The sequence below is a fragment of the Mandrillus leucophaeus genome, unplaced genomic scaffold, assembly GCF_000951045.1.
Source record: "Mandrillus leucophaeus isolate KB7577 unplaced genomic scaffold, Mleu.le_1.0 Scaffold39, whole genome shotgun sequence".
Classification (NCBI taxonomy): Eukaryota; Metazoa; Chordata; class Mammalia; order Primates; family Cercopithecidae; genus Mandrillus; species Mandrillus leucophaeus.
The window spans coordinates 4,034,443-4,059,098 of NW_012104142.1; the positions used below are offsets into that span (position 1 = coordinate 4,034,443).

Sequence of the window (24,656 nt, forward strand, 5' to 3'; positions counted from 1 at the left end):
CAGAGCAAGACCCTGTTTCTACTAAAAATACAAAATTAGCCAGGCATGGTAGTGCATGCCTATAATCCCAGCTACTTGGGAGGCTGAGACAGGAGAATCACTTGAACCCAGGAGATGGAGGTTGCAGTGAGCCAAGATTGTGCCATTGCACTCTAGCCTGGGCAACCAGAGTGAAACTCCATCTCAAAAATAAAATAAAATAAAATAAAAAAGAAAGAAAATAACTTATTGCAAATATGCACCAGGGCATATAGGAGAACATTCACTGCAGTATGGTTTGTAATGATTAAAAAAACTGGCACGGAGCCAGATGTGGTATCTCACACTTATAATCCCAGCACTTTGGAAGTCTGAGGTAGGAAGATCACTTGAGGTCAAGAGTTTGAGAGCAGCCTGGGCAACAGTGAGACACTTGTCTCTGCAAAAAATTTTTTAATTAGCTGGGTGTGATGGTACACACCTGTAGTCCTAGCTACTCAGGAAGCGAAAGTAGGGCATAACTTGAGCCCAGAAGTTCAAGGTTACATAACCTATGAATGTGCCACTGTATTCCAGCCTGGGCAACAGAGCAAGACCCTGTTTCTAAAACAAAACAACACAAAAAACTGGCATGGTAGATTGGACTACTGATCTCAAATATTTACTTCCTTCCCCCTTGACCTCTACGGAAAAGTCCTTGACTTTGGGCTTTGTTATGTAACTTGTTTTAGCCAATGGGATATTAGCAGATGGGACATAAGCATCCTTAAAATGGACTTCTGAGGTTGGCTTTCTTTCTTAGATCTTGGCCATCTATAAGAAAAATATATCCTGGATGGACCAGTGATCTAAAAAGTGATAAACACACGAAGCAGGCTGACAAATCTGCTGACAAACTTTCAGAGCTACCCCAGCTTAATTAGACAACCTCTAGCCTATCTACAGAGCTCAACAGAGAGCAGCAGAGCGCACCTCATGGGATCTGCAGATGAAAGTGTCTTTGCAAAGATTATGACAGCAAGAGAAGTCTAGCATGGCTGACTCCATCTTGCTTCTAGCCTCATAGGCTAGCTGTCCTTACTCATTCCTGGGCAAAAGCCCGGGAATCAGAGGAATTTAGACTATAGTTTAACTTGAAAGCAAGAATGGTAATAGTCCCTCCCTAAAACTCCTTGCTCAGGGACCAAAGCAACATTTGTAAAACTAGTAAAAGGTCACAAGATTAGGATTATGGAAGAGGCCTGAATTCCATTAAAATGTAGGCATAGTTTCTCTAACCCCTTACAACTCAGGTGTCATGTGCCCAGAGGTCACAAGACTTGTGACTTCCCCAACTACTTCTATAAATAGCATCACTATTGTAGAATCTAAGATTCATCTTTTGAGATATTTTTCAGACTTTTGCATTCTGGCAACTGAATGATCCCACCCAGACCCATGACTCATAACTGAACCCGTCCTGTGGCCGAAACATAGAGGCAGCCTCAGTGCATGAGGACTGTTTTCCACACCCCTGTGATTTCATCCTTAACCAATCTACAGCACCTATTCCCCAGCCCCCTGCCCACCAAACTATCCATAAAAACCCTGGCCTCTGAGTCCTTAGGGAGGCTGACTTCATGAATAATAAACTCCTGTCCTTCTACTTGGCTGGCCTTGCATTAATTAAACTCTCTTTACTGCAATACTGCCGTCTCAGTGAATCAGCTCTATCTGTGCAGTGGGCAACAAGAACTTGTCAGGCAATTACACAGAGGCATGAGCCAAATAAATGCTAGGTATGCCACTGACATTTTCTGGTTGTTACATAGCAATAACTAATAAATCATATACTAGCATATTTGCATAATTTTATACAATATCCACAACTTATAGCAGTGAAAATAAATGAACAGCTACCTGTTCTTTACATAAAAGTAAGGGAAACTTATAAAACTTACATAAAAGTAAGGGAAATATAGTAATCATGCTGCAGTAATAAATATAATCATCCCCTAGGGAAGGACAATGAATATACATGATGTTATAGTCTTCAACAAAAATGATAAACACCAAATTAATAACAGTGGTTATCTCTAATAAGAATGGGAGTGAAATGAGATTGTAGATAACTCTTTTCATGGACACCGAAATTTTAATTTCATGTCACTTTCAAGTTTCACAAAGCTGCTTCTTGTGATTTTTTTTTCACCCATTTAAAAAATGTGAAAACCATTCTCTGCTCATGGGCCATACAGAAACAGGCAGCTGGCTGTAGATGGACAATCCTTGCTCTGTACTAAGCAGCACTGCAGAGGATTAAAAACAAAAGGAGTGAAGCTGGAAATTTCCTTTCACAGGACTCACAGGGGTGCCTCATTTGCTTAGCCTGCCCCTGTCTACCCATTGCAGGAGGGAGTGTGCAAGCGAACAAGTGCAGGAACCAGAGCAAGCAAGTGCAGGAACCAGACAACTGCTTTTGGGTGCTGGCAGGAGCAAACACCATATGGGCCATGCAGCAGCATCTGGATGGGGGTGCCTGCAATTCCTGAAGCCCCAGAGGGTGGTTACAGTGCTCCTTTAGCTCTGCCATCTACAGATGGCTTAAGTGTTAACAGCTCAGTGGGCCCTCTGCCTCATCATGTGGGACAGCTGCCCTCCGCCAGCAAGGGGAGAGGGCCAGTGTGACAGCCTTTTTTTGGTATCTGCACTTGTTGGCTCCCAAGCTCCTGTCTGGCATCCAGGAAAACTGAAGTTGCATGAACAAATTGAAGGATGGTGAATGCAGAGGATTTTACTGAATGATGAAAGTGGCTCTTAGCAGGAAGGGGAGCTGGAAAGGGGATGGGATGAGCAGGTAATCTTCCTCTCAAGTCTGGCTGTATAGGCTGGACTCTTCACCAAAAAGTCAAGCCATCAAGCTGTCCCTTGAAGTCAAGTCACTTCTCTCCAATGTTCAGCCGCTTCTCTGACTGAGTCTGGGGTCTTTATAGGCACAGGATGCGGGTGGGCCATGGGTAGTTTAGGAAAGGCAACACTTGAGCAGGCCACAGGAATAGAAGTTCTCACTTTAGGCCACAGGTTTCAGGCTTTTTGGCTTGAAGGTGGGGTTTTGTCAGGGACCTGCCCCTGCCTGCCTAGAATTTTTCTGCCTCTTGTTGCTATCGGTAGAACATGAGGACTTTTTACTGAAAGAACTTATCTTGTTTGGAAAAAAAAAATTAGTGCAAAAACGTTTTAAAAATATATTGCATGGGCCGGGCGCGGTGGCTCAAGCCTGTAATCCCAGCATTTTGGGAGGCCGAGACGGGCGGATCACGAGGTCAGGAGATCGAGACCATTCTGGCTGACACGGTGAAACCCCGTCTCTACTAAAAAATACAAAAAACTAGCCGGGCGAGGTGGCGGCGCCTGTAGTCCCAGCTACTCAGGAGGCTGAGGCAGGAGAATGGCGTGAACCTGGGAGGCGGAGCTTGCAGTGAGCCGAGATCCGGCCACTGCACTCCAGCCTGGGCGGCAGAGCCAGACTCCGTCTCAAAAAAAAAAAAAAAAAAATATATATATATATATATATATTGCATGTATATAACCATGTGAAAAATTATTAACCAAATTAGAAGTGTTCTAAGGGGCTGGGCATGGCTCACACCTATAATAGGCTATAGGGCCTATAGGCTCACACCTATAATCCTGGCACTTTGGGAGGCCCAGAAAGGAGGATCATGTGAGCCCAGGAGTTCCAGATCAGCCTGGGCAACATAGCGAGACCCCATCTCAATCAACCAATCAATCAATCCATCAATCAATAAAATACTGTGTGCAAGATTATTATTAAGGATACTTAGGGCCAGGAGCAGTGGCTCATGCCTGTAATCCCAGCACTCTGAGAGGCCGAGGTGGGCAGACCACGAGGTCAAGAGATTGCGACCATCCTGGCTAACACAGTGAAACCCCGTCTCTACTAAAAATACAAAAAATTGGCTGGGCATGGTGGCAGGAGGCTGTAGTCCCAGCTACTCGGGAGGCTGAGGCAGGAGAATGGCATGAACCCGGGAGGAGGAGCTTGCAGTGAGCCGAGATCGCACCACAGCACTCCAGCCTGGGAGACAGAGTGAGACTCCGTCTCAATTAAAAAAAAAAGAATACTTAGGTTAAGGGAGGAGACCACTCCTCATATTGTCTTATACCTAATTTCTGCCTCCAAAGAAAGAAGAAGGAAAAACTAAAAGGCAGAAATGAAATCCACAGGCAGACAGCCCGGTGCCACACCCTGGGCCTGGTAGTTAAAGACTGACCTTGACCTAACCAGTTATGTTATCTACAGATTCCAGACATTGTATGAAAAATCACTGTGAAAATCCCTGTCCTGTTCTGTTCCGTTCTGATTACCAGTGCATGCAGCCCCCAGTCACGTACCCCCTGCTTCTTCAATCGATCACCAACCTCTTATACAGACCCCCTTAGAGTTGTAAGCCCTTAAAAGGGACAGGAATTGCTCACTCGGGGAGCTCGGTTTTTGAAGACGTGAGTCTTGCCAAAGCTCCCAGCCCAATACAGCCCTTCCTTCTTTAACTCGGTGTCTGAGGGGTTTTGTCTGCGGCTTGTCCTGCTACAAGGGGTCATCGTAGAGATAATATGGAGTCCAGGAGAAGTAAATCACAATATGATCTGTGATTCCCTCTTTTACACCCTTTTCATCTCCAATGAAGATGAAATCACATCAAGATAATAAGGTCAACCAATTGGATATGGTGGAAAGAAAATAGGGATCCTCTTTGCAACAGGCTATGCTCTGCTCTAAAGAAAGCTCAAGTTTTCCTACATAGAATTTAAAAAATTCTCCCCATGCCACTGTTTCCTCAAATAATTGGCCAGCTATGCAGAGCTGGTTACTACAATAGCAAGCAGCACTCAAAGCCCAGAGCCTGAAGCAACTATCTATCTCATTATATCTAGGGATGGCAATGACATTCAGACTTCACAGAGAGGGAGATGGGACATATTCAAATCACACAGAATATTTTTTTCCTTTTAATGTCTGTCCTACTCAACTATGATTACTCCAAACTTTCTTGACATTCGGTAAAGAAGAATTCTTATTCATCTTGCACTCTAAAATTCATCTGCTCCCTATTCATTTTAAAACTGCTTAATGTAGTCTCTGCTTCATGATTATTTTTGAACTGTTCTAAAAGTAAAACTTACAAATTTAGATCTGTTGGGTATCCTGGGATACAGTATGTGTGAAAAATACAACAAAATAAAGTTGAAATATGAGCTACTGGCTAGAGTCCAGCCATTTCTGATAGAAATTCAAACCTCAAAAAATCTACAGCCTCACTTTTCTCCTTTTCTCAACCCATATAGGAATAATATATCTTTTACTTCTGCCGCATCAACATTTCTGGAAATTCCTGTTCATGAGCAAATGAAAACGGAAGCCAAATTTCCCACTGAATCTCATTTCAATATATCAGAATTTCCTCATGATTACTGTTGATGAAAAAAAAAAAAACATACTCTATAAAATATTTGAAGAGATTATTCTGAGCCAAATGTGAGGACCATAACCAGTGACATGGCCTCAGCAGGTCCAGAGAATATGTGCCAAATGTGGTTCGGTTACAACTTGGTTTTTACATATTTTAGGAAAACATAAGACATCAGTTAACACAGTAAGGTATACACTGGTTTGGTCCAGAAAGGCAGGACAATCTGAAGCAGGGGAAGGGCTTACAGGCAGATTCAAAGATTTTCTGACTAGCAATTGGTTAAAAGAGTTAAATTATTATGTAAGATCTGGAGTCAATAGAAAGGAGTGGGATAAGATAGGGGTTGTGGAGACCAAGGTTTTTATTATGTAAAGTAAGTCTCATAGGTGGCCGCCCTTAGGGACAAAAGATGGCAAATATTTCCCACTCAAGCCTTTAAAAGGTGCTAGGCTCTCAGCTAATCTCTTCAGGATCAGACAAAGACCAGAAAAAGGGAAGGTGATTCTCTACAGAATGTTAAATTTCCCCCAGAAGAGACAGCTTTGCAGGGCCATTTCAAAATGTGTCAAAGAAACATATTTTGCAGCAAAATACTTTGATTTCTTTCAGGGCCTGCTATCTGTCATGTGATGCTATACTAGTCAGGCTGGAATGTGGCATCTTATTGCTACAAAGAGTCTGTTTTGTCAATCTTAAATACCTGTTTTAATGTTAGTGCTAGTCAGTTAAGCCTGAGTTCCAACAACCCCTTCTCATCATGGCCTGAACCAGTTTCTCATTTATCTTTGGAATCCCATTGGCTAAGGGGAGGGGTCCATTCAATCAGCCGCCTAGGCCTCCCGAAGTGCTGGTGCACTTTTCTTGTCTTAACTGAACTTTACATATACCATTTTTTCCTTTGAGCAAATGATGATAGTATATTTAGGATTAAAGTCTTAGCTCTGTGCTTCTGAAATATAAATTTTCTTTTTTCATTTAAGAGTTATCCCTTTAGACATGCTAATTTAGAACTGCCTAGCTAACAATTGCTTAGGGCAATGAAACAGGTAATTCGAAGAGTGATAGTCTGAATGGGGAAAAGAAAAACTATTTAAAAGCCAGCAAACGAGAAAACTTTATGAACACTGTAAGATCAGTCTGTCTCTAGGTCTATATGTGTTGTGTGTATACAATAATGTTCGGTAAATAAAGCTGGTTTTTAAATTATTGGTAAAATAGAAATGGGTTCAAAATTGTCAGTTAAATACAATTCAACACTTGCTTGGTTTGACTGTGAGCTTATGTTTCTGGTTTTGAGCCTATGGATTTGGAGGGTCCTGATAAGTGGCTGTGGTGAGATCTGGAGATATGTCCTCAGTGCCTAGGCCAGCAGCTACAAATTAGAGGCAAGCCCAATGTGTTCCCTCCTTTCTTGCCCCAGCTTTGTCTCCTGGCTATTATGGGAGGGGCTGGATCCTCCTGGCATCGTCTTCACAGCTCAGTCTTCTGACCTGAGCTCTACAGCTGGTATTCCAATTCAGGATTCAAAACAGGTCCTGTCCCCTTCACAGCCATCATGGATATCAGGTGGCTACTTGAGACCCAAGATGACTGGGGAGGACATTAGGGAGGGTACCTCAGTCACAGTTTCACAATTCTTTCAGTAATTAAAAGTCTTAAAGTTATGCTATGTTAAATTAAATAATAGCCAAAAAATCTGAGTCATTTGTAAGTTAAAATACCAAAACATTCATTATTAAACAGAAGTTTAAATGTATATACCTTGGTATGTTATATGGTATAAAAAAGCTAAATATATTTAGATGTATTAACTAACAATGACTTGAGAAAACATTTTTCCAAAAAGTGATAAAATGGTTTTCCTGTACAAATACTAATATAAAACAGTTCAAAATTACTTCCTAGGGATTGCATTAGAAATTAGAGTTGCTAAGAGTTAATGTAGTTACTATATGTAATTAAAACTACTAAATATAAGAAAATTCTGTATTGAGAGTGTATAAACAAAAGCAAGATATGCTTTTGATGAGGAAGTTATAAAGGCATGAAAATGTGTATTTGTTAAAAAGAATTGTCTAGTTTGAAGTTACGTAAAAATTGTTTCAAACTGAAGGTATTAAAAAGATGTAAATAAAACTGAAATACAGAAAGCTGAAAAAAAAAGAATAAGAATACATAAGAAATTTTAAAAGGTCTGTAGAAATATGGTGGTCAAAATTGACTAAAATTAGATTAGTTTATAAGGCTTTATTAAAGTTAGCTTAAATATTGATATTACACTAATACAAAAGTATTATTTGGTTTTTCTCTTTTCATCAAAAAATCCTAGTACTAATAAGTGTTACTAAAATATTTCTGTTCCTTTTTAAGTAAATTGCAAAAAACAAAAAAGAGTGAAGGAGAGACAGATTCTGTCTTCTGCTGTCTTTCTCAGGTATTTTGATTGTTCAGAAACCAGAGTCTCCTCTCTACCAAAGAGTAAAGGTTTTTGCAATTTTATTTTACTTTATTTTATTTTTCCTCTAACCTTTACTTTACTTTAATTTTATCTTATTTTATTTTTCCTCTAACCTCATCTTGGAAGTGAAGTTTTTGCTTTTAAAAACATTTTTATTGGCCAGGCACAGTGGCTCACGCCTGTAATCCAGCACTTTAGGAGGCCAAGGTGGGCAGATCTTCTGAGGTCGGGAGTTCAAGACTAACCTGATCAACATGGAGAAACCCTGTCTCTACTAAAAATACAAAAAAATTAGCCAGGTGTGGTGGCGCATGCCTGTAATGCCAGCTACTCTGGAGGCTGAGGTAGGAGAATCACTTGAACCTGGGAGGCGGAGGTTGGGGTGAGCCAAGATCATGCCATTACACTCCAGCCTGTGCAACGAGAGCACAACTCCATCTCAAAAAAAAAAAAATTATCATTTTGGCAAAGTGAATGATTATTATTTTAGAGTGACCTGTGATCCTGTTTTGGTAAAGTGTTTTAAACCTTTGACATATTTGACAGGCTTCCTAAAATCAAATTTCAACTGCAACATTAAGTCTTTTTTGTTGACCTCTCACTTTGGGATGCAACAAAGGGCCCCTGAAGCATCCAAAAGAAAGATAAACAGGGTTATTAGATAGGTTAAAGTACATAAGCACTGTCAAATAAGAAATGAGGTTTAACCTTCTTCTATTTGTGTTTTTATAAATGGTATTAATATATGTTCCAAAACTGTATAGGGTTCCTAAAATTCTCATATGTCTGGATATATACCATCAGTTATAATTATGGGTGTTATGTTAAATTATTGTAGGCCACAGAAATAACCAAATTTCCTTGTCAACTATGTTTTAAACTAGGACCGTTTTAAGTTGTTTCTTAATGCTGATGCAGTTTCTGAAAAATTCATAAGCAAGCAAAATCCTGGAGCATTGTTATCTTCAAGGAGGTTCACCAAAAGGATGGCATGACATGCACCCTTAAATACAGGTTTTCTGATAACTTTAGGATAATATTATTTGAACTGGGTAAGAACTCCCAGAACTCTAATGAAGAGATTGACTGGTTTATAAAACTGCTAACAAAAGCAGGGCAAAAATAATTGAATATCAAGAAAATACTTTGTCAGATTTCCATGCTTATCAGCTGTTACTGAAACTGTTTAGATAGGCAATGTGAATGAACCCCATGCCCCAAGTAAAATTACCTATGATAACTCATCTTAAAACAAAACTTAAATACCAGTTTCGTTTCTCTAATTTAGGTGCCTAGGTATTTAAGAGAACCTAAGTCCAACGTTAAGTGTGGACTCATGGAGAACCTGAACGGCTGCCTGGTCCTTCCTGAGTCCTTAAAGCTTTCATTATGAAAAGCTCTGCATTTTCATAACTAACTCATCATGGAAGAGATAAAATGATCCAAATTAAAAATACATGTTGGTGTGGTGACTGTTCTACAATGCTAAATGGTTTATGCCAATGTTTGGTTTGTCACACCCATAATGCTGGGAAGACAACCAAAACTTCATATTCATTTATGCTACCTGATGGGCCATTTAAACATTTATAAAGGAATTTCATTCAATTGTCATTTTCAATGCATGTTTTCTTTCTTTTTTCTGGAACACATTAAGATGAGATCCATGCATGTTTTCTGATTGCATAAAAGCTTTTCCATGTAAGAGGGCTGATGTTATAACAACAGCTAAAAGGTGATTAGGAAATGTGTTATCCTCATGGGATATTCCTGAAAAAGTCTCTAATGACAGAGGCACTTATTTCACTGGATAAGTTGTAAAATGTTAAATAAGGTTATCACAGATAAAACAGCATTGATATGGTTTGGCTCTGTGTCCCTATCCAAATCTCATGTTGAATTGTAATCCTCATAATCTCCATGTGTCAAGGGTGGGACTAGGTGGAGGTAACTGAATCATGAGGGTGATTCATGCGGTTCTCGTGATAATGAGTGAGTCTCATGAGATCTGATGGTCTTTTTTTTTTTTTTTTTTGAGATAGAGTCTTGCTGTGTCACCAGGCTGGAGTACAATGGCGTGATCTTGGTTCACTGCAACCTCCACCTCCTCAGTTCAAGCGATTCTCCTGTCTCAGCCTCCTGAGTAGCTGGGATTACAGGCGCACGCCACCACACCCGGCTAATTTTTTGTATCTTAGTAGAGATGGGATTTCACCATGTTGCCCAAGCTGGTCTCAAACTCCTGAGCTCAGGCAATCCACCTGCCTCGGCCTCCCAAAGTGCTGGGAATACAGGTGTGAGCCACCACACCCGGCTGAGATCTGATGCTTTTATAAGTTTCTAGCATTTCCCCTGTTTGCACTCATTCTGTCTCCTGCCACCCTGTGAAGAGGTGCCTTCAGTCATGATTATAAGTTTTCTGAGGCCTCCCCAGCCATGCAGAACTGTGAGTCAATGAAACCTCTTTTCTTTTCTTCTTTTCTGAAATAGAGTCTCACTCTGTCACCCAGGCTGGAGTGCAGTGGCGTGATCTTGGCTCACTGCAACATCCATCTCCCAGGTTCAAGTGCTTCTCCTTCCTCAGCCTCCCGAGTACCTAGGGTTACAGGTGTCTGCCACCTCGCCCGGCTAATAAACCTCTTTTCTTTATAAATTACCCAGTCTCGGGTATTTTTTCATAGCAGTGTGAGAACAGACTAATACAAGCATTAAAAGGTAAATGGCCAATGTGAGCAAAAAACAACTGTCGCTTCATAATTGGTCAGAAACAGAACACTGGTCAATTTATCTTAATCTATATCATAGGTTAAAGAGAACATTACCAGCATAGGCTAAAGAGAATATTGCCAGGAGGCCTTCACTCTTCTGGATGGGTTTCATTTCTCAGGTCTCTTTTTCCATGGTTTGGAGTAAAAGAGGCAATTATTAGAAATTTATCCCTCAAAATACGCTCTATAGCAGATTCTACTGCAAAGGCTGAAGTTACACAACAGATTTTAAATTCTCTTGCTAAAGTTGTGCTAAAAAATAAAATTGCTATAGATTACTTACCAGCTAAACAGAAATATCTGTGCAGTTGCTGACACTTCTGGTTGCATATGGAAGAATATATCAGGTATTATATTCAGTTGTAGGGTATTAATAAACAGGCTGCTTGGCTGAAACAAGTAGATTCTTTATCTAGCTCATTCTTTGATCTATTTGATTTTAGTTGATTTGATCATGGGGACCAAACTCTTGGTATTATCCTCCTGAGAGTCATAATAGTAGTCTCCCTGGCTGTATTAGTCCATTCTCACATTGCTAAAAAGAACTACCTGAGACTGAGTAATTTATGAAGAGGTTTAATTGACACATAGTTCTACAGGCTTAACAGGAAGCATGACTGGGAGGCCTCAGGAAACTTACAATCATGGTGGAAGGTGAAGGGGAAGCAAGGACCTTCTTCACATGGTGACAGAAGAAAAAGACAGCAAAGGGGGAAGGTGCCACACACTTTAAAATCATCAGCTTTCATGAGAACTCACTCACTATAATGAGAACAGCAAGTGGGAAGTCCGCCCCCACGATTCAATCACCTCCCATCATGCCCCTCCTGCAACATGTTGGGATTACAATTCACGATGAGATTTGGGTTGGGACGCAGAGCCAAACCATATGACTGGTACACTGTACTCTCTCAAACACTTAAAGGTATGCATCCAGCCATCTCTAGAATGTCAAATGGTCTCTCTTTGACTGGAATGACAAACACTCAAAGAAATGTGTGACCCTGAGGATGTTGTAAAACTATGAATTACATGCTGAGACTAGAAACCCAAAATGATGGTAACAGAGTGCCTCTAAGGCCTTAAGTTTTGGACACACTCTCACTTAAGTGAGAACTTGACTAAAAAGGGGGAATTTTAAAATAAAATTATGGGAGGCCATGGTCGTGGACTGAACTTGTACACTAGGCTCTAGCAGACCGAACCAAACCAAAACGGAGTCTCTCACACTAAATACGACAAACTTTAAGGAAGCAAATGGGTCCTAAAACAGACCAGTTTTTGTCTTACTCCTGAAAACAGGAGATTCCAGCATAAGAAAGTCCCCTCTACTCTAACACTTACAAAAAATAACCTGAAGTCCCTGTTCCCAACTTACAGATTCCATGTCGTGCTATCTCCCAGTGAGATTTGAGACCAAATCAGTACATTTACAGTGATGACAGAGTGACATCAATGACTAAAGTTTTGGTCAATCTCTCCATTGAGATGACTAAAAGAGGGGAATTGTTCAATTAAGTTTAGACTAAAGCTGCCTCCTTATATATTTTAAGTTCAGCCTAAAGCTTCCTCTGTACATAGTGAACTGTAACCTCACTGCATATGTGTAACATACTCTTGTGCCAATCATCAAGTTGCAGCCAATCATTCAAACCACGTTCAAATAAGGGCCACTCCAAGCTGTAACTAATCTGGCCGCTTCTGTATCTTACTTCCATCTTCTGTCCGTCACTTTCCTTTTTCTGTCCATAAATCTTCCACCATGTGGCTACACTGGAGGCTCTCTGAACCTATTCTGGTTTGGGGGCTGCCTGATTTGCCAATTGTTCTTTGCTCAATTAAACTCAGTTAAATTTTATCTAAAGTTTTTATCAACACAAATAAGATTTTTATCTACATGCAAGCTTTCTTTTTTGTATTTTTAGTGGAGATGGGGTTTCACCATGTTAGCCAGGACGGTCTTGATCTCCTGACCTTGTGATCTGCCTGTCTCGGCCTCCCAAAGTGCTGGGATTACAGGCATGAGCCACCGCACCCGGCCCATGCAAGCTTTATTTACTTTCTTCCTTCAGTATCACAAAACAAGGTGCTGAAACTAATTTAAAGGAATCTAAATTTATTATTATTATTATTATTATTATTATTATTATTATTGAGACAGGGTCTCACACTGTCGCCCAGGCTGGAGTACAGTGGCATGATCATAGCCCACTGTAACCTCAAACTCCTGGGTTCAAGTGATCCCTCCACCTCAGCCTCCCAAGTAGCTAAGACTATAGGCACAAGCCACCATGCTTGGCTAATTTTTTTACTTTTATTTTTATAGAGACAGGGTCTTGCTGTGTTGCTCAAGCTGCTCTTGAACTCCTGGTCTCAAGCGATCCTCCTGCCATAGCCTCCCAAAGTGCTAGGATTGCAGGCTTGAGCCACAGTGCCCAGCCAATGCCCTAAATTAAAAGCTCAATGCAATTAATGAGAAGTTTTATATACCTTTAATTTCTTTCTAATTATAAAAGATTATTTATGAGGGCAGGACTTTTTGTCCATTTTATTAATTACTGTATTTCTTGCACCTAGAATGTTCTCTAACTCATCACTATCAATCAATACATGTTGAATGAATATATACACACACGTATATATATAAAGTCTATTAGAAAATAAAGAAACGTACAAAGAAGAATAAAATAATTTCTGATAATTTCAACATGCACAGAGTTAACACTTCGGTATATTCATTCTTCAGTTACTTTCTATGTATTTTATATATGGGTGAAACACAAAGGATAGAGAAACATGTTAAACAACACCTTATGGATGCAATCAGTAAAATCCAGAATGTGGGAAATTCTATAATACAAATGACCTACATTCTTCCACAAATAAATGGTGTCTAGTTTGGTTTCCTTAAAAGCAAGGTATCAGTGTGGAAGGACTAAGAAAAGTGAAACAGGTCAGCAGAAAAAGCCAATTCAAAGGTATGTTATTAAGTTGACTACCACTGTAGACAACCAGAGCTCAACTCCCCTTGGCCCATCTGAGAAACCATATAGTCTGTATATCAGAATTGATCATCCAAGACAATGGAGAAGAGGGTATCCACCAATTCTCAGCAGTAAGTGTTAATGCTTTTGTATCTCCAAATGTGTGCATGTGCCAACATGGTTGAGTATGCTCCTACAGGTGTCCCATGCTATAGCAGCAGAGATGCCCTATAGGAGAAAGCAACAGATACACAACATAGCTGAGGCTTTGTCCTGTCAGGCTGCAACACTGTACAACTAACTGCTGCAGCAGCAACCTGAGCAAAAAAGTGGGCTGAGAAGTGTGAGACGAGGCAAAAATATGTCTCACATAAATGGCAATAAAAAAACACGAAAGTGAAAAAAAACGGTAGATAAAAGACTGAAGAGACATATCAATCAAATGCAGTGTAGAGGTTAATTTAAACAAACCAACTCTAACAGTTATTTTTTAGATAGGAAAATGTGAACAGTGCCTGGATATTTGCTATTAAGGAATAACTGCTGCCTGTTTTTAAATGCAGTTATTTAAAAAGTGTTAGTTTTTAAAGTTCTTGTACTTTAGAGACACATGCAAAAGTATTTACAGGTTGTCTACATGTCTTGAATTGGCTTTAAAACAATCTGGGGTGAGGAAAGGAAGTAAGAGAGGTTATAGATGAAACAAGATTGGCCATGTGTTATAATTGTTGAAGCTAAGTGATGTGTGCACATGGGTTGATTACATTTTCTACTTTTCAGGTTTGAAAATTTCCACAACCAAAAATTTTATTTTTATTTCTCTCTCTTTCTATCTCCCTCTTTCTCTCTCTCTCTTTCTCTCTCCTTCTGAGACAGCGTCTCACTCTGTCACCCAGGCTAGAGTGCAGTGGCATAGTCTTGGCTCACTGCAACTTCCCCCTCCTGGGTTCAAGCAATTCTCCTGCCTCAGCCTCCCGAGTAGCTGGGATTACAGGTGTGCACCACCATACCCAGCTAATTTTTATAGTTTTATTAGAGATAGGGTTGTGCCATGTTGGCCAGGCTGGTCTCTAATGCCTAATCTCAAGAGATCTGCCTGCCTCAGCCTCCCAAAGTGCTGGGATTACAGACATGAGCTACTGTACCCCGCCAACAACCAAAAAATTTAAATAGCAAATTTCATACATTTTGGAGGGGTGATGGTTCTACATAGTTTTTATTTGACCTAGAGATATGTGAATATTAATAATGTGGGCAAAATATTACGAATTTTCTGGTTAGAAAATGACATAAATGTTTTTGGTTCCCTAAGCTCACTTTGTTATTTCATGTGTCTGTTTTTTTTTTTTTTTTGGAGACAGGGTCTGGCTCTATTGCCCAGGCTTGGGTGCAGTGGTGCCATCTCGGCACACTGCAACACCCACCTCCCAGGCTCAAGCCATCGTCCCACCTCTTCCTCCCAAGTAGCTGGGACTACAGGCATGCACCACCATGCCTAGCTAATTTTTTTATTTTTCGTAGAGATGGAGTTTCGCCATGTTGCCCAGGCTGGTCTTCAACTCCTGAGCTCAAATAATCCATCTGCGTCAGCCTCCCAAAGGGTTGGGATTACAGGCATGAGCCACAGCACCTAGCCCATCTGTCTGTATTTTTGACCACACAGTTTACTCACTCTGAATGACGTCTTTTCTTTCTCCTATATATAATGAGCTATTATTCATTTTTCAAAACCCAACTCAAATAGTACTCCATTTAGGATGTCTTCCTATATACTCTCTAAAGAATTAGATTCTTAGCCGGGTGCAGTGGGTCACACCTGTCATCTCATCACTTTGGGAGGCTGAGGCAGGTGGATCACCTGAGGTCAGGGGTTTGAGATCAGCCTGGCCAACATGGTCAGACCCCATCCTCTAATAAAAAATACAAAATTAGCTGGGCATGGTGGCACATGCCTGTAATCTCAGCTACTCAGGAGTCAAGGCTGGAGAATCACTTGAACCCAGGAGGCGGAGATTGCAGTGAGCTGAGATTGCGCCATTGTATTCCAGCCTGGGTGACAAGAGTGAAACTCCATTTCAAAAAAAAAAAGAATTAGTTTCTTTATATCCTACTCCTATACCATATACAGTCATGTGCTGCTTAACGATGTTTTAGTCAACAAAGGACTAATCTACAGTGGTGGTCCCATAAAATTATAACTGAGCTAAAAATTCCTATTGCCTAGTGACTTTATACCAATAGTAACATCATAGTACAACTATTTTATTTTTAAAATAAATTTAGTGTAGTCTAAGTGTACAACATTTATAAAGTCTACAGGTGCACTATTTTCCATCTTTTATATGTTTAGATATGTTTGGATATACAATTACTTACCACTGTGTTACAACTGCCTACTGTATTCAGTACCGTAACATGCCATACAGGTTTATAGCCTAGGAACAAGAGGCTATACCATATAGTCTAGATGTGTAGTAGGTTATACCATCTAGATTTGTATTAAGTACTTCATGATGTTTGCACAATAACGAAATACCTAAGAACACATTACTCAGAACATATCCTCATCATTAAGTGGCCCATGACTGTACAATCAATTCTTGCTATTTGTAGTTATGTTCTGTACGGTCACTGTGGACAATGAATTAGTGAATATCAACCTATTGCTCTTGGAGAAATTCAGGGTTAAGCTCCTTTGAGCCTATGGTCACAACATTTTCACAACCAATCAATATATAACCTTGTTTTATGTGTGTGAAAGTTAGAATATTGATTAGATCATTCTTCTTTTTAAGTGTAGGTGTTTATAACTATAAATTTCCCTCTGAGCACTGCTTTTGTGGTACTGCATAAGTTTTTGGAGGTTCTGTATTCCTTTTCATCCAACTGAAAGCATTTTCTAACTTCCTTTGTGATTATGTATTTGATCTACTGGTTGTTTAAAAGTGTGTTAATTTCATACTCCATATGTTTTCTAGTTTTCCTCACTAAAGACTGACTTGATAGCAGTTATACGTGTAAGGTATTGCCTTCAGGAACAATCTAATTACAGGCAATGAATCTCAACCAGAGGGGCACAATCTCCTTCACCTCTTACCCTGGTTGCAGATTGCCACATTAGACTGCAGGCTTCTCTTTTGTACTCCTGAAGCCTAGCACAATGCCTGATATTCAATAGCCACACTGTTCATAACATTATTACAAGGACCTGGAAGATTTCAGTACTATGTAGAAAGAGACAAAGTAGTTTATAAAAAATAAATATCACAATCTTACATTTCACTTTAGCAACTTACGTTCTGGTTGTTTTTCATTGGGTGTTATGGATCGCACAAAACCTTCTGGCGTCATAAACACTTCTGCTTCACCAGGCTCATTGATGACTTTCAAGGTGGCAAAATATCGGAAGATTTTGTCTGGTGTGGAGTAGGCTCGAATCCTATTCTCATATTCCATCACCTAAAGTTAGAAATTTAGAAAGTGTTACTATATTAAGCAATGCTCAAAGGCTCATACATTCTTATCATCACTGCTCATCAATTCTCATATATTTTCCATCTTATTTTGGGAAGAAATGCTATCTTTTTTTCTAGACTTAGTTTTTAAAATTACAAATGAACGTCAAAAATATTTAATATTCTTGGAATTTTTTATTTCTTGCAATATACCATTCATATTCCAGTTGAGGCAATGCTCATGTAACTTTGGTTTAAAACTTTTTTTGAATAATTCTCTAATGTCTTAAATCACTGAAGGCTAGCAAAATTTTTTTTTTTTTTTTTTTTTTTTTTGAGACAGAGTCTCGCTTTGTCGCCCAGGCTGGAGTTGCAAGCTCCACCTCCCGGGTTCACGCCATTCTCCTGCCTCAGCCTCCGGAGTAGCTGGGACTACAGGCGCCCGCCACCTCGCCCGGCTAGTTTTTTGTATTTTTTAGTAGAGACGGGGTTTCACCGTGTTAGCCAGGATGGTCTCGATCTCCTGACCTCGTGATCCGCCCGTCTCGGCCTCCCAAAGTGCTGGGATTACAGGCTTGAGCTACCGCGCCCGGCCTGCAAAATTTTTAAATGTCATAAGAAATTTCAGATTTCAGTAATAGGGTACAATGCCATATATATGCCAACCTATAGGTTCCTAAATACCAAGTCTTTTTTTCTATTTTTTACAATCCTTTTCCCAGAAGATTTTTTTTAACACTCTCTTTTTTAAAAATTATCTTTATTTTTATAGAGAGAAGATCTCGCCACATTGTCCAGGCTGGCCTCAAACTTCTGGGCTCAAGTGATCCTTCCGTCATGGCCTCCCAAAGCACTGGGATTACAGGCAGTAGCCATTGTGCCTGGCCTAAATACCAAGTTTTTACAAAGGGATTGATTTTACGGTTTCTACTTCTATGCAATTTCCTAATTCCTGAAACAAAACAGACTTTAGATTTCATAGGTTTCAAAAGCTAGTAGGTCTTCAAAGACAAAATACATTAAATGAAGGCATAGAAAAATAAAATTACATATGATGGAAATTCAATTATTAACAGGTCTGAAGCAACAGACTTTTGATTATAAAATTAAGCAAATTGCCAGAGATCCTTTACATATGCCATATTTAGAAAGCAGCGAAGTTGAGAATCACACAAGCAAATGTTGGCATAGCAACAAAATCAAGTATGGCATATATTTAACTAAAAGGCTGTCAAATTAATATGAAAGTTAATTCCCTTATCTGGTATACAAGCCCCCATTCTGTACATGGAACATACAAAATACTATACCAGCCACATAATATTTAAGTGAAAAAATGTATCTCATACCTGAATTTTACATGTTGAAATAGCCAACAATAAATAATATCTTATAAATAACTGGCTAGAAAATGTGTCAAGGCAATAAAACCTATAATCTCATCAGTTCCATGTCATGAAGTAATTTACCAATGTTAAGAAAAACTTTATTGATGTTTTATTTTATTTTACTATTGTTATTTTTTTGAGATGGAGTTTTGTTCTTGTTGCCCAGGCAGGAGTGCAATGGTTTGATCTTGGCTCACTGCAACCCTCGCCTCTGGGTTCAATCAATTCTCCTGCCTCAGCCTCCCAAGTAGCTTGGATTACAGGCACCCGCCACCACACCTGGCTAATTTTTTGTATTTTTACTAGAGACGGCTTCACCATGTTAGCCAGGCTGGTTTCAAACTCCTGACTTCAAATGATCCACCTGCCTCAGCCTCCCAAAGTGCTGGGGATTACAGGAGTGAGCCACCGCACCAGGCCTTTATTGATGTTTTAAATTTGCACATTAACATAGCAATTACTATAACTGTCAGTCCTGGCTAGATGTCACTTTGAGGTCATTGGCAGCAGCTGTTTAACAAGGCTCTTAATTCCACTACCACATGTGCTTTTAGCAACTGAGAAAAGACTGCAGATTTGTAACCACATATGACAGGAATTTTTTCAATGCTAACTTGTAATACAATCTGAATAGATTTCACAGGAGACTTTACCAAAAGATTGAGCATATGGCGAACACACTGAAGAGTTTTGCAACCTCTCAGCAGCCTTGAGACATAGCTACAAGTTTTAAAGGCATTTTATATTACACAACAACTGTCCCCTGGGAAATAACGGCTACAGAAATACCTTTCTTTTTTTTTTTTTTTTTTTTTTTTGAGACGGAGTCTCGCTTTGTCACCCAGGCTGGAGTGCACAATCTCGGCTCACTGCAAGCTCTGTCTCCCGGGTTCACGCCATTCTCCTGCCTCAGCCTCCCGAGTAGCTGGGACTACAGGCACCTACCACCACGCCCGGCTAATTTCTTGTGTTTTTAGTAGAGGTTGAGGTTTCACTGTGTTAGCCAGGATGGTCTTGATCTCCAGACCTCATGATCCGCTCGCCTCGGCCTCCCAAAGTGCTGGGATTACAAGCGTGAGCCACCGCGCCCAGCCAGAAATACCTTTCTTTAGGCCATCTGTATTCTTGTTATTCCTCTGAATAACAACAACAACAAAAAAATCATTTGGAATATTTGGGGAATATGAGTAGCAATTACTACCAATGAGGACTTCATGAACTAAAATGTTAAGTCAATCATATACACAAAGGCAGAAAAATAAGAACTTAAAAATCAACAATTTAAGACAAAATCAGATTCGTTTTTGAAATAATAAGTCAAGGAAAGTAACAGACTTAGTATACTCCCACACTGGTAGAATTTAGTATAGACCTATTGTATGGTATATATTTTGCTTTTTTTCACTTAGCATTGTATCTTAGCCTGGTTAAAAGGAAGAACAAACTATCATATAAATAGTTCGGAATATAGCATCCAAGATAACAAAGGCTTGGAAGCAGAGATATAGAGAAAACTGTTGAAGGATTTTGAGATGTTTAGCCTGAGAAAAGATATACTAAGAGAATTATGATCGTTCATTCAATCATTTACCTTATAAGACTTTCTTGAGCATTATTAAGACACTTGTCTTCAATAACACTGCTAGACTTAATTGGATCAAAATTTGGGCATTATTTTTCCTATATGAACTGCATTCAAAGAGTAGCCAAAGAGAATTTATAATCAAATAGTAGATGAGGGATAGCGTCTGTTTATAAAATATTCCAATTAATAAATGAAAAAGATTTGATAAAATTAGAATATCATTTTGCAACTTCAATGAATTAACAGATATAGGCAATGAACATCAATAGCTGTCAATACTGCAAAAAGAAAAGCAACTAGACATTAGGTGTCTTATGGTAAAATAACATAATGCCACCACTAGGCTGCAAGGATCAAAACTGAGTCTGATCAAGCCTCAGAATTCAGATGCCAATATTTAGGTAATACAGAGAAAAGAGGAACATGTTGAATTGCACTGAGAATAAGCATCAGTAAAACCTAGGCCCAGGAAACTTCATAGGCTAAATGGCCTGCATTCTGTCACCTGTAGATTAAGAGGCTTTAAAGATGTATCATCAAACAAAATAAGCAAGATTAAACTATATGTCTAGGAATAAACACTGGAGTAAAAAAACTATGAAGAACAAAAAGAAATGGTTACTATAAAAATCATTTTAGGTTTCCTACATCTGTATAAAACAACAGTAAAACAATTATTTTTTTCAAATACAGACATTGGCTGGGCACCATGGCTCACGCCTGTAATTCTAGCACTTTGGGAGGCCAAGGTGAGTGGATCACTTGAGGTCAGGAGTTCGAGACCAGCCTGGCTAACCTGGTGAAACCCCATCTCCACTAAAAATACAAAAATTAGGTAGTTGTGGTGGTACACACCTGTAATCCCAGCTACTGGGGAGGCTGAGGCAGGAGACTCTCGAACCTGGGAGGCAGAGGTTGCAGTGAGCTGAGATTGTGCCACTGCACTCCAGCCTGGGTGACAGAGAGAGACTCTATCTCAAAACAAAACAAATAAAAAAAAAAAAAAACAGACATTCTATGTGATACTGAACAATAAAATCAGACTCGTGAGGAAGAACTCTGAATAGTAAGAGTATTTCAAAATGAAGTAAAAAATTCCCCAGCAAGGGGAAGATGAAGAACATGAAGATCATTATAATTATTTCCCCTAAGAAAGAGGGGCTCTGAGGATCATTTTAAAATCTTGTGCTTACAAAATGCTGTCACCTTTTAGTTTACTGTTACTGAACTTCACAAAACAAAACAAAAAAGCAGACCAACCAATAAAAAGTAAGCCCCAGCTGGAAACTTGAGCTTTAGAAAGGAAAAGTACATTGTTACAACTACACAAAAAAATCTTAAGGAAGAAAAAAGTTAATTTTTTCTGTGATTTGACAACTTTAAGTGATATAGACCAGTGGTGAATGTCACCACTCCTCCATTTTTAATGGCAGAAGCAAGGGGGAAAGAATATAAAAAGAATGAGTCTACCCAAGTTGGTAGTACTGACTGTGATGAGTATCTCACTCACTCAAACAGCGCTTTAAAACTACTCCTGGGCTTGCTCCTTGAATGACACCACATACAGTTAATAGATGGTCCAAGAGGAGTTACACTGTTCCCATCACCAACCACATTCCTGCAAAGGATCAGCTATCTTTTGACCATGGATGGAAGATTAGATGAGATGAGCAATTGATGCCTCTACTTGCATGGTAATCCATATCACCACCACAGGCCTCTGTTTCAAAGGCCTGTATTTAATTGTCTGTTTCAGTTGGCTTACAAATTAAATAAGAGGAGAGGATAAGGGAAGAATGGGCTCTTTCTATAGTTAAAAGGAACATATTGGCCGGGCGTGGTGGCTCAAGCCTGTAATCCCAGCACTTTGGGAGGCCGAGGCCAGTGGATCACGAGGTCAGGAGATCAAGACCATCCTGGCTAACACGGTGAAACCCCATCTCTACTAAAAAATACAAAAAACTAGCCGGGTGAGGTGGCGGGTGCCTGTAGTCCCAGTTACTCGGGAGGCTGAGGCAGGAGAATGGTGTGAACCCAGGAGGTGGAGCTTGCAGTCAGTGGAGATCGCGCCACTACACTCCAGCCTGGGTGACAGAGCAAGACTCCGTCTCAAAAAAAAAAAAAAAGGGACATATTTTCCCTTGGTCCTGATACCAGTTTTATGCCTTAATTTTGGTAGAATGCCCAAGGAAAACCATGGATATAATGTCTTGAGCCCAAGTTAATGCAAGTAACAGTAAATCCCTGTGGGCCCTGATTTCAGAAATAATGCATAGGCATGGGATGGAGACTGAGGCCACACCTGGAAAAGGTAGCAGGCAGGAAGGTGTTGTAAATATATCATGTGGCTGGCACACTTTCTCTCAAGAGGTGACATAACTTAATCTGTAACCTAACAGTTGTCCTCCATTTTCGAGACTCCCTCTCTTTTGCTAGTCAATTTTCGGCCACCCATAATAATGAACATCTGTCATAGGATGACCTCGTAAGGTTCTATGCAATTCCAAGTTCTATGACACTAGTCTCATAAAGTAAATTAATAAAGTAAATTAATTTTTGGCAGTAATAGTAATAATATACATAAGTTCCAATATTAACATTCTTTTTTTTTTTTCTTTTGAGATCGAGTTTCACTCTTGTTGCCCAGGCTGGAGTGTAATGGTACGATCTCAGCTCACTGCAACCTCCACCTCCCAGGTTCAAGTGATTCTCATGCCTCAGCCACCCAAGTAGCTGGGATTACAGGCATGTGCTACCATGCCCGGCTAATTTTGTATTTTTAGTAGAGATGGGATTTCACCAGGTTGGTCAGGCTGGTCTCAAACTCCTGAGCTTAGGTGATCCACCCACCTCGGCCTCCCATAGTGGTGGGATTACAGGCGTGAGTCACCATACCCAGCCCCATATTAACGTTCTTAACTGTAGGTCAAAATAAGTCCCCAAATTACTAAAGAACATATTTTTTCATTTGTTGTATCTTATTGATGATAAAAGCATGTCTGTAAAAATTTCTTCTCCAACATATTTTGCCCATGTTGAAAAAATCTGGCTGGGTCAATGGTGGCTGGTGCCTGTAATCCCAGCACTTTGGGAGGCAAGGCAGGTGGATCACCTGAAATCAGGAGTTTGAGACCAGCCTGGCCAACATGGCAAAACTCAGTCTCTACTAAAAATATAAAAACTAGCTAGGCATGGTGGCGGATGTCTGTAATTCCACCTATTTGGGAGGCTGAGGCAGGGAAAATCACTTGAATCCAGAAGGTGGAGGATGCAGTGAGCAGAGATCACGCCACTGCACTCCAGCCTGGGTGACAGAGCAAGACTCCAACTAAAAAAAAGAAAAAGAAAAATCTCTATGCCCTTGATTCTTGGCCTTTCTTTTAAAACAAGCATATTAGTTAGGGTAGGTTAAAATGCTACTACAAATACACCTCAAAATACAATATCTCCAATAAAATGAAATTGTCTTTCTCCCTAAGATACAACCCACAGTGCACATTCCTGGTTGGCAGGAATTGATAAGTTCCTTAATGTACTCAAGCTCAAGGCAGCCAACATATGGCTTCCAAGGTCAGTTCAGCTCATCACCATTCCAGCTCTCAGGAAAAGGGGAAAGTGCATTGAAAAACCCTGTGGGGGCTTTAGGAGCCAGGCCTTGTAGTGGCTCACATCACTCAGGAGTCAGGCCTAGACGTGGTTCAAATTACTCCCATTCAGTGGACAACCAGCAATCTCCACCACAGTGGATACAGTGAAAAATCAAGGCTCAAGATCACATTTAGAAATCCTAAGATCACTGAAATGCCATGACAATAACTGACTAACATTAAACCATGAACAAAGTCTTGTGACCAGAAGACATAATGTTAAAAGAATGCAAAATAAGGAGCAAGAGTTTTGACGTTAGACAGACATAAATTTTATAATTTTATGCCTGCCTCTATGAGTAACCAGTTGTATGATTTTAGACAAGCTACTAAATTTCTCCACACAATAAACTATATATGTATATAAGAGTATGTCTACATATATACTCACACAAATATATATACATACATATATAGATGCATGCATATAAATATATACTATGGCACACAGAAAATGCTCAATAGTTTCCTTCCATTTTTCTATTCATTCTGTTCTTTGTAAACTGAGTTGAGTGTCCAGCAGCAGCCTACTTTCTTTAGCATTTTGTTTGGCATATATAGCACATTTTACATATTTTAATATTCATATTTTCCTATCAATTTAAAATTACAACAAACTGAACTAAATAATTTGGCCTTTTAAAATGAAGATGCCACTAAACATAGTCTCAATCAAACAAATAGTTCAGAAAAAACAATGCCGGCAAAGCTATCAGAAATATAAAAATAATAAACCAGATCTTTACTGAGCAAGAGTCTAAAAAGCAGCAACAGTTTCTGTAAACGGATCTCACAATTCAAAGAACAATTTTACATATGAAAAGTACAGAAACGACGGTGGGATTTCAATACACTTAGAATTTTCTGGTTTTTGGCCGGGCGCGGTGGCTCAAGCCTGTAATCCCAGCACTTTGGGAGGCC

General features: G+C 39.7%; 1 protein-coding gene across 2 annotated transcripts in view; it reads right to left on the reverse strand.

Moving 5' to 3' along the window:
* The window catches only part of MICU1 (mitochondrial calcium uptake 1), a 295,337-nt gene that overhangs the window by 185,183 nt on the left and 85,498 nt on the right, over nt 1-24,656 (reverse strand). For both annotated transcript variants that reach the window (XM_011991109.1, XM_011991108.1), the window contains exon 4: nt 16,957-17,119. In XM_011991109.1, coding sequence (XP_011846499.1) covers nt 16,957-17,119 — 163 coding nt within the window. The remainder of the gene's footprint in view (nt 1-16,956; nt 17,120-24,656) is intronic.